This window comes from Oratosquilla oratoria, chromosome 12, assembly GCF_046742065.1.
Source record: "Oratosquilla oratoria isolate Oo_2021 chromosome 12, ASM4674206v1, whole genome shotgun sequence".
In the NCBI taxonomy this organism is placed as follows: Eukaryota; Metazoa; Arthropoda; class Malacostraca; order Stomatopoda; family Squillidae; genus Oratosquilla; species Oratosquilla oratoria.
This window is the reverse complement of record NC_134788.1, coordinates 60,152,155-60,167,859: the sequence shown is the minus strand read 5'-3', so window position 1 is coordinate 60,167,859 and position 15,705 is coordinate 60,152,155. Positions and strand designations below refer to the sequence as shown.

The 15,705-nt window shown below is 37.7% G+C and overlaps 1 protein-coding gene across 1 annotated transcript; it reads left to right on the top strand.

Moving 5' to 3' along the window:
- Window positions 1-1,102: 1,102 nt before the first annotated feature.
- On the top strand, window positions 1,103-7,808 carry LOC143030812 (uncharacterized). Its single transcript, XM_076194030.1, has 2 exons — window positions 1,103-1,315; window positions 6,383-7,808. The coding sequence occupies exon 2, from the start codon at window positions 6,445-6,447 to the stop codon at window positions 7,330-7,332; it is 888 nt and encodes a 295-aa protein (XP_076050145.1). The 5' UTR covers window positions 1,103-1,315; window positions 6,383-6,444; the 3' UTR covers window positions 7,333-7,808.
- Window positions 7,809-15,705: the final 7,897 nt, after the last annotated feature.

Sequence of the window (15,705 nt, the reverse complement as noted above, 5' to 3'; positions counted from 1 at the left end):
TCTCTTTTTCTGTATGAGGGGACGGAGAGGGGGGGGGTCGCCTAATTTATGAAGCGGCCTTGTTGTGGATGTACCATGTCTTGCGACACTGCTTCTGACCCAGGGCAGTGGGCAGGAATGCAGGGATTACCGTCATCCATGAGGTGACGTGATAAGAGTGAGGGAGGAGGGTGGAGGGCTGTGGAATATATAGGAAATGGAATGGGTGGGGAGTGTAAGGGGGGGAAAGCCTTTGGTATATGTTTGTATCTTGTCCTTGTATTTCTTTTTAAAACTAATGAGAAAAAATAAGTATAAAAGCATATGATACGGAAGAGCCCGCTAGAAATGCACTGATGAGCGTGATTTCTTACTGTGAACTTCTTGATCTTTACGCACCAGTAACCATAGTCTCCCATCATAGCGGTGTCTCATCGTCCTTGGTATTTTTTCTCGATTGCAGCAATGTCCTCATGGAACTGCCCACTATGCTCTTCACTCACTCCTTCCAAGTTTTCACGAAACAATCCAAATATGAATGCAAAAAGTGCACCTTCAATGTCATTCTATATCCTTAGTTCTTATAGCTTTCCAAAGGTTTTGCTACGAGCTGCTTGTAGTTTGGGTCTTTATTAGTACCAAGGAATCCATTAACTATACCTCGAAATGTACTCATTGCATTCTCAAGTTGCATCGACTTCAACATTCCCCTTACTTGCAGACTAGTAAATATACCACCCTTACTTTGGCCTCTGATAGTTTTGGAAAGAGTAGACGAATGTCTTGAAATGCTTTTCTATCATGAACTAATATTTTCACAAATTGTTTGACCAAACCTAACTTCATTTGAAGTGGGGATATTGACACCTTGGGAGGGTCTACAAGAGACTGTCTAATAACATTGAGTTTCCCTGGCTGCAAGACATCTCGAGGGGGCAACTCTACTATATGACATTGTTCATTATCAGCCCAACTGTCCCATAGGCAAAGAAAACACGAATACTTATAAACTCTTATTTTAAAGATAATAAAAAAATAATATAAACATTACGGTGGTGAAATCGACAATTTATAAAAGGGAGTGGATGGGCTAGAAAAATTACTTCACCCATCGCATCCTGACCTAATATGTCAGGCGATGTATGTTATTAGTTTACCTTCATCTTGGCGGGCCGCCAATTCGTCTTCTACAAGCTCACTTCGTATTATTTGAATACAAATATATGCTTTATAATATGAGCAGTTACTTAATATATACTTAGAGAATCTTTGAGATTCCAAGGACATATGTCATATCCAGAAGTGCCAAGAATTTAGAAGCACAACATACACGCAGGTAATATGTGTTATTTAGGACGCTCGTCAATCGTGTACGTGTATTTTATTGTGTGGTAGAGGTTATTTTCCTTGTCTGTTCATCACTTTATGTTGCCCGGTTTCATGTTAGTTCTGATCGAATATGAGCACTTCCAATTTGGTAGTCAGAATTAAGTCTTGTCAAAACTCTTATCTATTGTTTACATGATGGAATCCGTTTCTGGGGGGTAAAACATTCTTGGCAACTTGTTATCATTGCGATGGATGCTGGTTGCAGGAGTATCATACATTATTTGGGACTGGAACACTTCAAATGCATGCAGTAAAATGTCACGAAAAGAACCATAGCTTCACAAAATATTTGTAATTTTCTTCTGAAGGTTCCAGAAGCAGTCATTCACCATAACCTAACCTAGGAAAAAATATGTTGTATTCGTGATTTACTAGTAGGCTTGCCACGGGCATGAATAGATTGTTAATAATCATAACTCAACAAATCACTCCTACCATGCGCATTTTTTTTTTTTTCGTTTTTTTTTTTTTAGTTGATGGAACAGAAGGACTGGGTGGGGTTTGAGTTTAACCGAACCTAGCAATAGTTAGGTTCTGTCAACTTTTTTTTTTCTTACTCATTAGATAAATGACAAAGATTTTCTAGTTTTATTGATGGGTGCATGGTGCTACTTGTGCCAAAATTCACTTGTTTACTTGCCAATCCTGTGGCTCTGCAACGGGGGTGGGTGGGTATTGCTGAGATGTTTCCTGACAAATGGAAATCATTAAAGGATTTGCAAGAATGATACATTGATTTCTGACATCCTTGGTTATTTGGTGGGTGTAGCCACCTGTGAAAATGTTACCAATGTTTCTTATTTACAGTGTTCTCTGCTATTGTACCTTTCATCATACTCTGATTTTAATTTCTTTCTTGTGGCTTCTTTCTCCATGTAATGTTTATTCATACACTTCTGTGCTTTATTATTTCCCTATTAATTTTCACTTTACTAGTCACTAGGGTGGGCATTTCCAAATTTCCAAACAGGAGGGCACTGCATATCAATGATTATGATATACAGTAATATATGCACATATATATATATATATATATATATATATATATATATATATACATACATACATACATATATATATATATGTATATATATATATATATATATATATATATATATATATGTATGTAATAAAAACTGAAAGTGAATAATATTTTTCACTTCTAATGAAACCGACAAAAAACAAATACCTGTATTTCTTACTAAGTTACAACACAAACAAAACCTAGTTGTATCCTCACCTTAATTGCCTGGAGGTTTATTTCTTTTTATATTTTTACCCTCTACTGGCCATCTCCAATAGTTTCTTGTTGGCCAGAAGTGTTTTGTATACAGCTGTGCATTATTCTGAGAGGTTGATATAGATTTGAAGCTCTGCCTTGACTGTGTTCACTTCTAAACGGTTTCTCTCGTTCCTCCAAGCTGATGTCATCATTGAAAAAGCTCGCTCCATGAGAACTCAGATTTATATTCACTGAACAGTTTGAGATAGCGTTCATCACTGTGGCAATCTAAAATTTCAGGAGTAGTAATAATTGTGTCCACAATCCATACAAATCTTCATACAAAAATCCTCCATATTAAAATCTGGAAGGTTACAGGTCTCGACTGCATCACTGAATTCTCCAGAAGATACGTCACTTGACAGGCCCAATTTTGATACTTTATTGTGAATTTTTTTTTCAGAGAAGTCATATCTGCCACTTAAGTACTTTCTGGCCCTTTCATAGAAAACAGTGAAGTTTGTTTTACATTTCTTAGCAACATCTGGAGTAAGCTGGCTAAGCTTGGTGTTTACTGAATACCCAAAAAACAAATCCTTCATTCTTTTCTCGAGCTTGTGTTTCTGGTCAGTCATTAGCTTATATACTGAAATTATGCTGATTGATTTGGTTAGTAGTGTTTTGATAGTGTCTGAGAATAGTTTAAGAGTGTGACTGAGGAAGAGGAAATAGATCTCTGACACTTCAGAGTCATTTCTTTGATCTCTAAAGCACTTCCACAGAACCTTGGGACATTCCTCTTCTCCTAAATTCTGAAAATAACTTTTTAGGGCTTTCCAGTACTACAGTATTCTGTCAATTGATGGCAAAAGAGATAGCTATCTAGTTACAATATGTCACAATAGATTGCATTCATCAGACTCCACAAATTCGCAGAACTTCAACTGTTGTGCTCTGCTTGCTAAGATGCTGAAATGGCTGTACACCTTGAGAACAATATTTTCAACATCAATGTCCAGTTTTCCAGCAGCAAATTTTTTTGCATTGTGCAAAACATGAGCCAAACAGTTAGCAGCAATAATGTTGTTTTGGGCCAGTTTCAGTTTCTGAGAAACACTGTTATATTTTCCATAGTTTACAGTTGCATTTTCAGCTGTGTATGCCGACACTTTATTCAGATCCAGACCCGACAATTCCAACTTAGACAATAACTGATTTGTGATGATTCATCATTATCAGTGTAGGAGTGAACACTCCCTCCTCAAAATTAAAGTATCTCAATAGAATTGGGAAGCATTTTGTTGCATCTTTGTTTGAAGCATCAGTTGCTATTGAAAAGTGCAAGTCATGTTCTTTTACATATTCCACATGCATCTGTACAGAATATGGTGCTCAAATATTTTCACACAGAGCTTTTGCTTTGGTTCTTCTACATGTTATACCTTTCGTTACCGAGGAGTCACTATATACCTCTCTGTCAACTTTGCACAGTCAATGCTCCTAAATGACTGGTGATGTTTAACAGTATGATACCCTTTACAAAGTTCTGCAGCTGTGATTTTGTCATCCTGAGATGATCGAGCGTGTTGTTCAACTGCACTCTTCCCCATACCTCCTATCTGCATATCACAATGACACAGTGTACAAAAAGCATGAAACTCATCCTTTCTGCTTTCAGCAATCAATCCAAACTCTTTGGCCCAGTTAGAGTTAAACAAAGTTTTTTATTTTTATTATTATTATTATTATTATTATTATTATTTTTTTTTTTTTGGGGGGGGGGCATTTTCAGACTCCTGAACCTCATAAATTAATTGCCAAACCACACTGCACCATGGCCACCTCAGGACTGCAGCCCAATGTATGAGATGTGAACCATGCAATCACACGTTCACAACATTGGTCCTGTGCAGTTCCTGTCTACTTCAGCTGCCGAGTTCCAACGTTGACCTTAGCCTGGGTACTCCCACATAATTTAATTGTACGGCATTATTGTGTATCAGTGGACAGGATGTGGGGATGACCCGTCATCCAGGAGGTGCCAAGATGAGAGGGAGGGAGGAGAGTGGAATATGTAGGGGATGGAATGGGTGGGAGTTGTTTCTATGCCATTTTCTTTTTGGCTACCCCCTGTGTAAGGGTGAAAAAGCCTTTGGTTTATGTTTGTATTTATTTATGTATTCTTTATTCATTTTTTATTTATTTATTTATTTGTTTATTCATTTATTTTTGTCACACCCCAAGAAAGGAGGACAAATGCACGTCCAGCGTGAGTTGTGCCAAATGGAGGACAAAGTGCTCAAAAGGTGGACTGTCCTCAGCCTAAAGGAGGATGTCTGGCCACCCTACTAGTCACCTAGGAAATTAAATATCATGTTGATTTATGAGTAGGATTGCTGCGCAGCACAAATATTTACACAGAGCTCACATAATTCATTTGAAGTGGTTGTTTTCACTGAACTATAAATCAACAAACTGATTCCTTCATGGGCCTTTTTATAGTAATTGATGGAAGTGAGGGGTGCATGTAACCCAACGTAGTTGGAGGTAGGGGCAGGTTAGGATATATTGATAAGAAATCATTTACTTCTCACTCAAAGATGTCATAAATCAATATTTCATATTTTTATTTATAGGATGTTAGTGTGAAATTTTACTCGTTTCCCCCAAAAATGGAAGACAAGTGATTTGCTGTAGAAACCAATACAGTATTAGATTATCGTAAATATCTCAAATGTTGATTTATAACATCCGTGATTGGTGTGTGTGTGTGTGTAGGGCCAGGATCGGAAGTGTTCCCTGACAAATGGAATCCAATAAAGGATTTACAAGAATCACATATTGATTCCTGGCATCTTCAATTATCGGGTGGTTGACCTCTGAAAAAATAGATAAATAAAATAAGTTCAGTTATCTGTGTTATTGTGTCCATCATACCCCAATTTCCCCCTTGTTTTTTCTGTTTGTAATATTTATTCATCTGCTCATGTGAATTCTTATATATCAATTTTCATTACCTTTTCACTCCTTTATCCAGTTTCTGTAGTTCTTCATAGTTTTTACATTTGTTCAATCATCCATTTTATCTCATTCTTTTCTTTTTAATCTTCTTTGGTGTGAATTGTTCGTTATCTTAATTTGTTGCACATTGGTTAATGTATTTGTATATTTTTGTGATACTCCAAAAATATTAGAAAGTAATAATCTTTATATTGTAATGGCTAAAAAAATTAGTGCCATTCACCATAACCTCTAAAATGAAATATGTTGATTTACAAGATTGCTGTTGGGCTACTTTACTTATCACGGAGAGGGTGGGGGGGGGGGGTTTCTTCAAAAAACGGAAAACAAGTGATTTATTGTAAAAATGAATGATTTTTGAAATCCTTGATTGATGTGTGTGTGTAGTCGTCCTCTGCAAAAGAGTTTGCAAATATTTCATGTTTCCAGCTGTGGTGTTGTATCCTAAATCATACATCAATTTCTTTTTCTTGTGGGCTCTATCTCTTTGCATTATTTATTCAGTCTTTTGCTTTATTATTTCCTGTATGATTTTGACTATTCATTTTTTTTTTTTTCCGTTTTCTGCGCAACTCCATTTTTTTTTTGGGGGGGTATTTGTTCAACCTTCCATTTCTTCCTTCTTCCTTTAAACTTCTTGTTATGAAATGTTTATTCCCTTCCCTGATTTCATTTTGGTTAATGCCCCACTCTACTTGTATTCCTTAGTGTCACTCTTATTCCATTCTCTCAAAAACTTAGTTGTCATACTTATTATATATTTACTTTCAGGATGAGAGTAGCTATCAACAATTCCTGGGAAAAGATACCCGAAGATTCCCTACATTCCTCATATGATGAATATAATCTTGTGTCATCCGCGGCACAACTATCTCATGAGTCATCTTAAATATCACACTATGACCCACACTAGAGAGAAACCTTTCCAATGTGACCTGTGTGATGCAGCTTTCTCGAGAAAGAGTAATCTTAAACAACACGCGGTGACCCACACTGAAGAGAAACCTTTCCAATGTGATCTGTGTGATGCAACTTTCACACGAAAGAATCATCTCAAGTACCACATGATGACCCACACTGGAGAGAAGCCCTTCAAGTGTGACCAGTGCGATGCAGCTTTCGTAGCAAAGGGTGATCTCAAACGACACATAGCTACCCACACTGGAGGGAAGGTTTCCCAATGTGACCTGTGTGATGCGGCTTTCTCGCGAAAGAATTATCTCAAACAACACATGATGACCCACACAGGAGAGAAGCCTTTCCAGTGTGACCTGTGTGATGCAGCTTTCTCACAAAAGAATCATCTCAAACGACACATGGTAACCCACACTGGAGAGAAGCCTTTCCAGTGTGACCTGTGTGGTGCTGCTTTCTCACTAAAGAATAATCTCAAACAACACGTGGTGACCCACGCTGGAGAGAAACCTTTCAAATGTGACCAGTGTGATGCTGCTTTTTCACTAAAGAGTATTCTTAAACAACACGTGGCGACCCATACTGGAGAGAAGCCTTTCAAGTGTGATCTCTGCGATGCAGCTTTCTCACAAAAGGGTAATCTGAAACGACACGTGGTGACCCACAGTGGAGAGAAGCCTTTCAAGTGTGACCTATGCGATGCAGCTTTCTCAGAACCGAGTAAACTTAGACGTCATGTGTCGACCCACACTGGAGAGAAGCCTTTTCAGCTTTCACACGGAGGACTTATTTCAAACGTCACTTAATGACTCGCACTTCCTCACGAAAAGTTGATCTCGTGTGTTGCATGATGACCTATGCTGGTGAGAGGCCTATCCAGTGTGACCTGAGTGATATAACTTTCCTGTATGATGGTACTTTCAGCTATTAAGCACTGATTCACTGTTATAAACCAATTTGGTTGATGGATTATCACGTGCATACTGTCAGTCGAAGTCGTAATTGATTTACTCTCAGTTGTGAAGTTATTTGAGTGACCTTTGGCCTATTGCGTAATTGCATTTTTGCTTGTTCGTTTTTTTTTTTCTTCAAAATTCTTAAGTGTTCCATTAAGTGCATGAATGTTTTTGCACTCAAGGAAAAACGTCAAAGATATTAGAAAAGTGTGCAACTGGAAGATATAGATATCTGTGCGTCATGATGGATACAATTCTGTTTACCTTAGTATTGTGTAAAGTAGTTCAGAGTACAGCATACGCCATAGTTATTTGTAATCTGTGTTACCGTATATATATATCTTCGGTAATATATTTAGCAGTGTTTGATTTATCCTATAAGACACAACTCCCACACTTCAATTAAGTCTTTCCAAGAGTGATATAAGACATATGATGCATTGTTCATTTTTAATGAAGAACACAATTTATTTACTGAACTTTGTTATTGTTTGTAGCAGGAAGAATCTCTGGAGTCAAGTAGATTTGATTGTGGTTGTTCTTCTTTAGTACCTCCTGAGACAGAATTTCATGGTCTGATCATTCCTGAAATAAATACGACATCTCCATGACAAAGGATTACAAATGCGGAGTATGCCGACAGGAGACCTTTTGGTCCGTAACTAGGTCGGATGTGGAAAAAAGTAATGACAATAAATAAAAACATAATATTATCGATAATAAAAGATGCATAGGTATAGTTAGATAAAAAAAAACCTGGTAAGCAGTAAACAATAAATTGACATGACTAATAATGTGAATCAAGCAAATAAGAATCAGACATGATAAAAATAAAATTGAAATAAATGACAGTCATTACAGCATCTTGCTTAGATATCTAAATGATTCCTAAAGCTTCGAGCTGAACTGCATTGTGCCAGGAATAGCTTGTTCGTGGTTCACTATTTCCTGATTGTTTTTATTTTTATTTTACCGTTCACACACACATACATATATATGATAGTTCTGATTTATCCTTACATTTTCCTGTTTTGTCTTTTTCATATTTTATTTTTCCTCCATGCATATTCATACATGGTCATTCCTTTTATATATATTTGCCACTTTCTATTTCTTTTTCTTCATATTTTCCCATCTTTATCTCTTCTATCTTTCTGTTCGCTGCACCTTTTATCAAACCAGCACTAATAATACACCTTTTTCTGTTTTTGCTTTGGGACATATTTATCCACTCCTGCTTTATAGATTTCCATCAAAATCATCCATTTTCCTTCCACTTGTGTTTCTCCATTGTAGATTTTTTTCCAATCCGCTTAAAAAAAAAAAAATCTGAAAGTCCGTTTTACTATGCATCAGTCTTTCCTTTCTGTATTTTTCATTTCTATCTCTATATATTTCCTCCTTTAGTTCTAACCCAAGTAACATATGGTCACTCTTCCCAATTGGTGTCTTGTATTCAGTTTTATCCACAATTTCAAGTTCTGACGTAAATAATGAATCTAGTCTCAACTGTTCTTATTTCTCAATCTAGTATTTCCTTTTACCCATTGTGTCATTGCATGCTCTATAGTCATGTCAAGTAATAAATTTCCCCGTGGATCCTCTAAACCTTTCACTATCATCTTTTCCTATCAGATTTCTTTGCAGTTAGAATCTCCCATAAGTACCACGTTTCCTCCATCCTTCAGCATCTCCTGTAATGAAAGCCTTGTTTCTCCTCTCTATTTCTAAGGCAATGATTATAATCCATGTCCAACACTGGTAATACTGGAACCCTTAATTTTGTCTCTACAATTATGTTCTTGTTGTTTTTTTCTTTTGACGGGTAATCATTTGGTTCATTTAATTCTGAAACTAACCCGTCTATATTAGTATTTGTGTGTGTGTGCCTGTGTGTGTTTAGCTAATTGTAATTAAATAATTGTAGTATACAGAAAAGGAACAACACTCGTTGGATTCTGTCCCTTATTCTCTAACTCTTTATTATACTTAGTCTCAAATTAATGTACATTTCAAACTTAATTTATACCTTTGATATCCAATTATATTTAGATTTTAACTCATGTACTCTTTGAGCTTGGGCTATATCACCTTCACATCCTTTAGACATGAGGTCTTTCTTAATTTGTTTCCATGACCTCCTAATGTCTCGTATTTCTAATCAAAAAGTCTCTTCTGTCGATGCAATATGTAGCCAATACTCCTTAAAGTGTTTCTTAGTGTTTTCTAATTGTATTTGAATGTCGCGGTTTTTACCTGTTGTAGTCACCTTAACACAAGCTTTATATACACTTATTTCTTGTATATATACATAATTTCATTGTTATCCATCACACACGAAGGACTACCTTTGGAACATGATAGCTCAGAACTGGTTCACTCTAAACTATGAGGATGACATAAACCTGCTTAGCAATCTTTAGTGCCATTGCGGATGTACCATCCATATGCCATTGTGGAGACCTGTCCAACAGTCCCAGACCTTTTTCAGATGCAAATACTAGTAATCTGTTGGCAGCATCGAACCCCACTGTCATGAATCAGGAAAGGCTTTGAGTTATCTCCACCAGTTGTTGTCCAACTTCCTTCTCGGATTAGTTCCTTTAGTGAGGGAGGTTCCACAGGTCTGACTCCTTGCCTTTGGCGTCTTACATCACGCTTAATCGATTCTGGTTTTCCAACCATGATACGGACTTCATCTGTTGCTCCAAGCATACCTTCAGCATACACTTGGACTCCCTTCCCCTTTTTCATTTTCGCATGAGATTTGATCTGCGACCGTACTTTTGGAACTGAAGCAGCATTAGGATTTCGTTCATGATTATGCTCTCTGAAGTTCAAAGTTGAGTCCATAGTGAGGTTTGTACTGATTGCACCTTTACATGAATATGCTGCTCGCTGTGAACATTCCCACCGGATAGTGCTTTTTGACTTGGTCTTCTTTGTGTAGACATAGCCTTCAGAACAAATCTTCAGACCACCTTTGTTGTTCTGTATCACCTCCATGCTTCTTCTGGGATTGTTGGATTACTGGTTAGTCCATCCAGCATAAGAGTTGATATAGCCATATCATTCACACATCTCAGGGTAACACCTCTGAGAGGACACTATTCAAATGTTGACTGTTAGGTGCGCAGTGCCTCAGCTGTCATTTGTTGAGCGAATCGACACCTGCCTTAGTTTGGATACTTCACCCCAGCAGCGCAGGAATTTTTAAACCCCAGTAATGTTAAGCATATTTGTGGGTGAGCAAAAAATAAAACTATGGTGGGTATGAATTCACCCCAAACTAACAAGAAGAGGCACTGCTACGTTTCTTTTTACTGGTATTAAACTCAGTTGAAAAAGGCCATATATTTTCCATATAGTACCAAAGTTGTGTCAATCTAAATCTGCTGGGGTTTTATAATGCTGAGGGTATTGCCCTGCCTCTGCTGGGGTTTTGTCCGTTTCGAACACTGGAATTTTGTCCGTTTGGAGCACTGGGGTTCTGTCTGCTAGGGTTTTGTCCTGCCTCTGCTGAGGTTTTGTCCATTTAGAGCACTGGGGTTTTGTCTGTTGGGTTTTTGTTCGCTGGGGTTTTGTCCGTGCAGCCCTCAGCTTTCCCAGTGGCTAAACCCCACCATTTTACGAAACAATTGAGGAAATCCACAAAAGAATCAACACACAACCTCTCAACACCACACACCACCGTATGTGGGATCAAACCTGGGATAAGTATTTGAAGATCCCACTACCCCAGAGCATCCGAAAGGAAGCGAACGACAAGAAAGAGTACAGCCCCATGCATGGTGGCCACAGAGTCTACCAAGAACCCAGACGTTACCGCCACAACCAGTATACATTGCATCTGACCAACCTAGTAGTTAAGTAAACTAAAATGAAACTAAACAAGGAATAAGAAACTATCCTTGGTAGCTTAGCTATTCCCAACAAATACACAAGGAGTGTCGTCCCTCTCTTTCCCATACACACTGTATTTCCTTTCCAACTTACAGGCCGCAGCCCTCCTTATTGTTACCAGGGAATCCATGAACTCTACCTCGAAATGCATGCCACGACTCTCTTTCGACAGTACTCATTGCAATTTCAATGGTGTATTGACTTCAACATTCTTCTTACTTGCAGACTAGTAAATATACCACACTAAACTTTGAACTCTGGTACTTTTGGAAAGAGTAGACGAATCTCTTGAAATGCTTTTCTGCTATGAACTAATGCTTTTACAAACTGTTTGACCAAACCAAGCTTTATATGAACACTTTGGTAAGGTCTACAAGAGGGTGTCTAATAACATTGAGTTTTCCTGGCTGCAAGCCATCTCGAGGGGGCCACTCCACTTTCTAGTAGTGTTCATTATCAGCCCAACTGTCCCATAGGCAAAGAAAACATGAATACTTGGTGTATACACCCTGTAATCCAAGAAGGCGATATTTATAAATTCATCACAAATATCCCATAAAATGCTATATTTTTTATATTTCTAACTATCTTAGTAATGAGCAACTCTGTTAGATACCTTTCATTGTTACAGTAAACAGTTTATAAGCGTACAAGCATTAAACCACTTGAAACATGCAATGCTGAAGATAATGTCCAGCCATGCCGGCCATGTTGGAAAAAAGACTGCCAGTGTCTTTATGCGCAGGGTTCGAGATGGTCCCTTATCTGAATCTCTTCATAAGATTGGGACTCTAGTCTAACGTCATTCTATCATATTTCATGCTTTTAACCCAATTTGAACAATCACATGGTATTTTGTCACTTATCCGCTCGGAATTCGACTCTTATAAACCCTTATTTTAATAGAAATATGAACATTACCATTTTGGAATCGAAAATTTATGAAAGGGAATGGGAGGACTAGGAAAATGTCTTCATTGCATTTTGACCTTACGTGCCAGGCGATGTACTCGTATGCAGGGTTGCCAGATTACTGAAGCAGAAAAAGGCCAAAGGAAAAAAAAAAAAAAAAAAAAAAAAAAAGGCCAAAAAGGCCAAATGCACTACAGAAAAAGGCAAAAAAAATATGCAGTAAAAAGGCCAAATATTTAAGTATTCCACTTCTCAATTCACCAAATACTATACGATTTGTACTGAGCACTGAGCTATAGTGGTTTACTGGATTGGCGATCTGTGTACACAAGCGCTACGTAGTTCGTAAGTCCTCCGCCTGGGCAACGGGTGATGCAGTGGCCGCCATATTGGACCCCCTATGATTATACTGCGTACGAACTTAGATGTTCTAAATAGCTCAGTGGTGCCAAGTAAAAGATCATATGCATACAATGAATTAATGGTTCTTTATTTTTCATAAACAGTATAAAAAGTAAGTCAAAAGTATGATAATTTGTTTCATAATCCTTTTTAATGAGAAATAATTTTTTTTTTTTCAGCATGCAAGTTTCATGGTCATTATTTCCACAAACAATATAAAAAATATAATCCTTTTTCATGAGCAACAAAATATAAGTCAAAATTTCATTCTGCATTATAGCACCAGACTTTGGTAAACAAGGAAACATAACCAGTGTTCAAACATAGTCAATCACATCATCACATACATCATATTCATCTCCATACATATTTGCAGATGAAAATAAGCGGTACATATCAGGTGTGATCACAAAATTCCTGCAACACGAACCTCTGAAGTGCAGATGGGTTCTGATGTGAATAATGGCATCTAGGGTTCTTGTGCTCAGTCTGTTTCTTAATTTTGTTTTAACTATTGTAGCATGAGAAAATATGCGTTCAACAAGAGCATTGCTAACTGGTGTGACAAGACAGGACAATGCATATGTTGCTAGGTCTATAAAAGATTTGTTACCTAGTGTATCATAGCGATTACCTACTCCTATCCAGAACTGAACAGAATCATTTGGTATTTTGTTGTCAAATACTGCCTCTTCAACCCAGTTTACATGTAATACATTCCTATACTGCTGCTCAATGGCATTATATATATGTGCTCGTAAGGTAGGGAAAGGTAGATCCTTGTATGGCACCCTTGCTGTTTGACTCAAACAATTTTGATGGATCAAGACTACTGAGACCCTTGTATATGTTCCTCCTAGGAGGCAGACGTTTCTCAGCTTGCTTGATGGCCTCCACGAGAAAGCTGTAACATCGGTCCTTGAAGTCCTGAACTTTCGTTTCACCACTAACTTGATGCATCTCGATATACCTCTCCACTTTCATGGCAAAGCGAGCTCCAAAATCTACTTCGGATATAGCTAATTCACTTTCATCTGGGCTGAAAACTCTTGCCCGTAGACTATGATGATGTTGAGCAAGCTCACCTTCCATGCTCTGAGGATCGGCATCCGTGGCTTGAAAATATGAGTTGACGCCTTCAAACTCCATAACAATGGGTGTGACACAGTGAAAATACTAATAGTTGATTAGATCATTGAGGATGTCAGAAATCATACGTGCCTTATACCTGGCATCAGCTCCACTAGCCTGCTCAGCACACATGAAGTATGCCTTAAGCTCTTCCCAGTTCATCAAGATGCTGTACATTACTTCCCCGCGTACTAGCCATCTGGTCTGAGAAGCTTGCTGAAATGGCAGCGAGGTCCCTTTCCTTTCTTCAGTTGGGTCCATTATGCTAAACAATTGTTTGTAAGCTGCCCTCCTTACTGTACTCTTGGAAAACCATTTTGGTATTTCTGAAATTAAAAATCCCAAGCATGAAGGCAGCTTCTCAAATGCATGCTTCACGCACAGTGCTAGAGAGTGACAAATACATTTTACTTGCACACAATCTGGAGACTCCTACTGTATTCGGGTCCAAACCGAGTTATTAACTCCAGTCATAACTAAGGCACCATCACTTGCAAAACCAATGCAGTTACCAAGTTCTAAACCTAGATTTGTAACAGCAGCTTTAATGACTGAATAATGCTTCCCCTGTTGTGTCATTGACAGGAATAAGACCAACAAACTCTGTTACTATTCTCTTTTCCTTTTTGCTGCAGTAACGTATCGCAATGCATAAATACTTCACTGTCCCAACATCGGTTGACTCATCTACTAAAAGGGCAAAATTTTCTCCTTCTAGATCCTTCTTCAGTTCTTGTTTAAGGGTTGGAGACACAACTTCCGTAATCAGTTTGCTACATTTAGTTCTAAGAAGATTGATTTTCCCTAAGATGCTACCTTTCCCTTCTTTTTTTTTATCATTTCACCAATGTGGTCCACAGAGGAAGTTGAGCAATGGCAGCAGACTGCAACAGCAAGTTCCAATTCTGCCTGTTTGACATCGTTGGGTGTTGTTGACTGAAAATTGATTGGTGGTGCAAGTGTTGGTGTACTGTCTTCTTGTGTTTCTCCGATTTTTCATGGTTTTGTAATGAGCACATTTTGGGGTTCAGATTACAGTGACATAACTTACAATATGCCTCACCAGAGCCATCAGGTGCATATTTCACCAACATAAACTTTTTCTCCCACTCAGCTCTGTACCTCCTGGCACTATCATAACTGCAGTTCCACTTCGGCATCTTAGGCTATTGAAGATTGCAGGCTGATTCTTATTCTAAAATGCATGCACCTGAAAAAATAAATACTCCTAAATAATTAAGCACTTGAAAATCACTAAAAACACTAATGAAAATTTAATGTCAACGATCTTTTCCACTCTACATAAATATAAACAACCAGAACGAACGCTTTTGTGGGATGGAAAATGATTTTACCAATTTTATTAATCAAAACACAATATATTTCTATATTCAGTACTCTACCAATGTAGCCTACTCCTTGCTTGTTTATGAACATAGCTTACTATTGATTGAAGGCCTAAAATTACGTCAGACAGTTAAGAAAAAAAAAAATCACGCCAAAAGTTGCACATGGATCTCGTGCGCCATCAACATCACACAGCTGATTCGTCCAATTTTATCTCTGTGCCATAAGAGAAAATGGGACAAATTGCATGGATCACAATGGTAACAAAATAAAAAGAAAAGAAAATATACGCGCACTCGACAATATGGTAGACTTTAACTTGGATTAGTTTTGTCTTAGGAGGTGGCGAATGAACTCAGTATCCAATTCACTATTATCAGATGAGCTTACTGAAGCCAAATTAAATATATTTAAGCCACATTCTAAAAAAAAAAAAAAAAAAGGCAGATTTAGTAATTTAGGCCAAACTAAATATCCTTAGGCCAAATGCTTGAAAAAGAAGCCAAAATTGAGGGTTTTGGCCTAGAA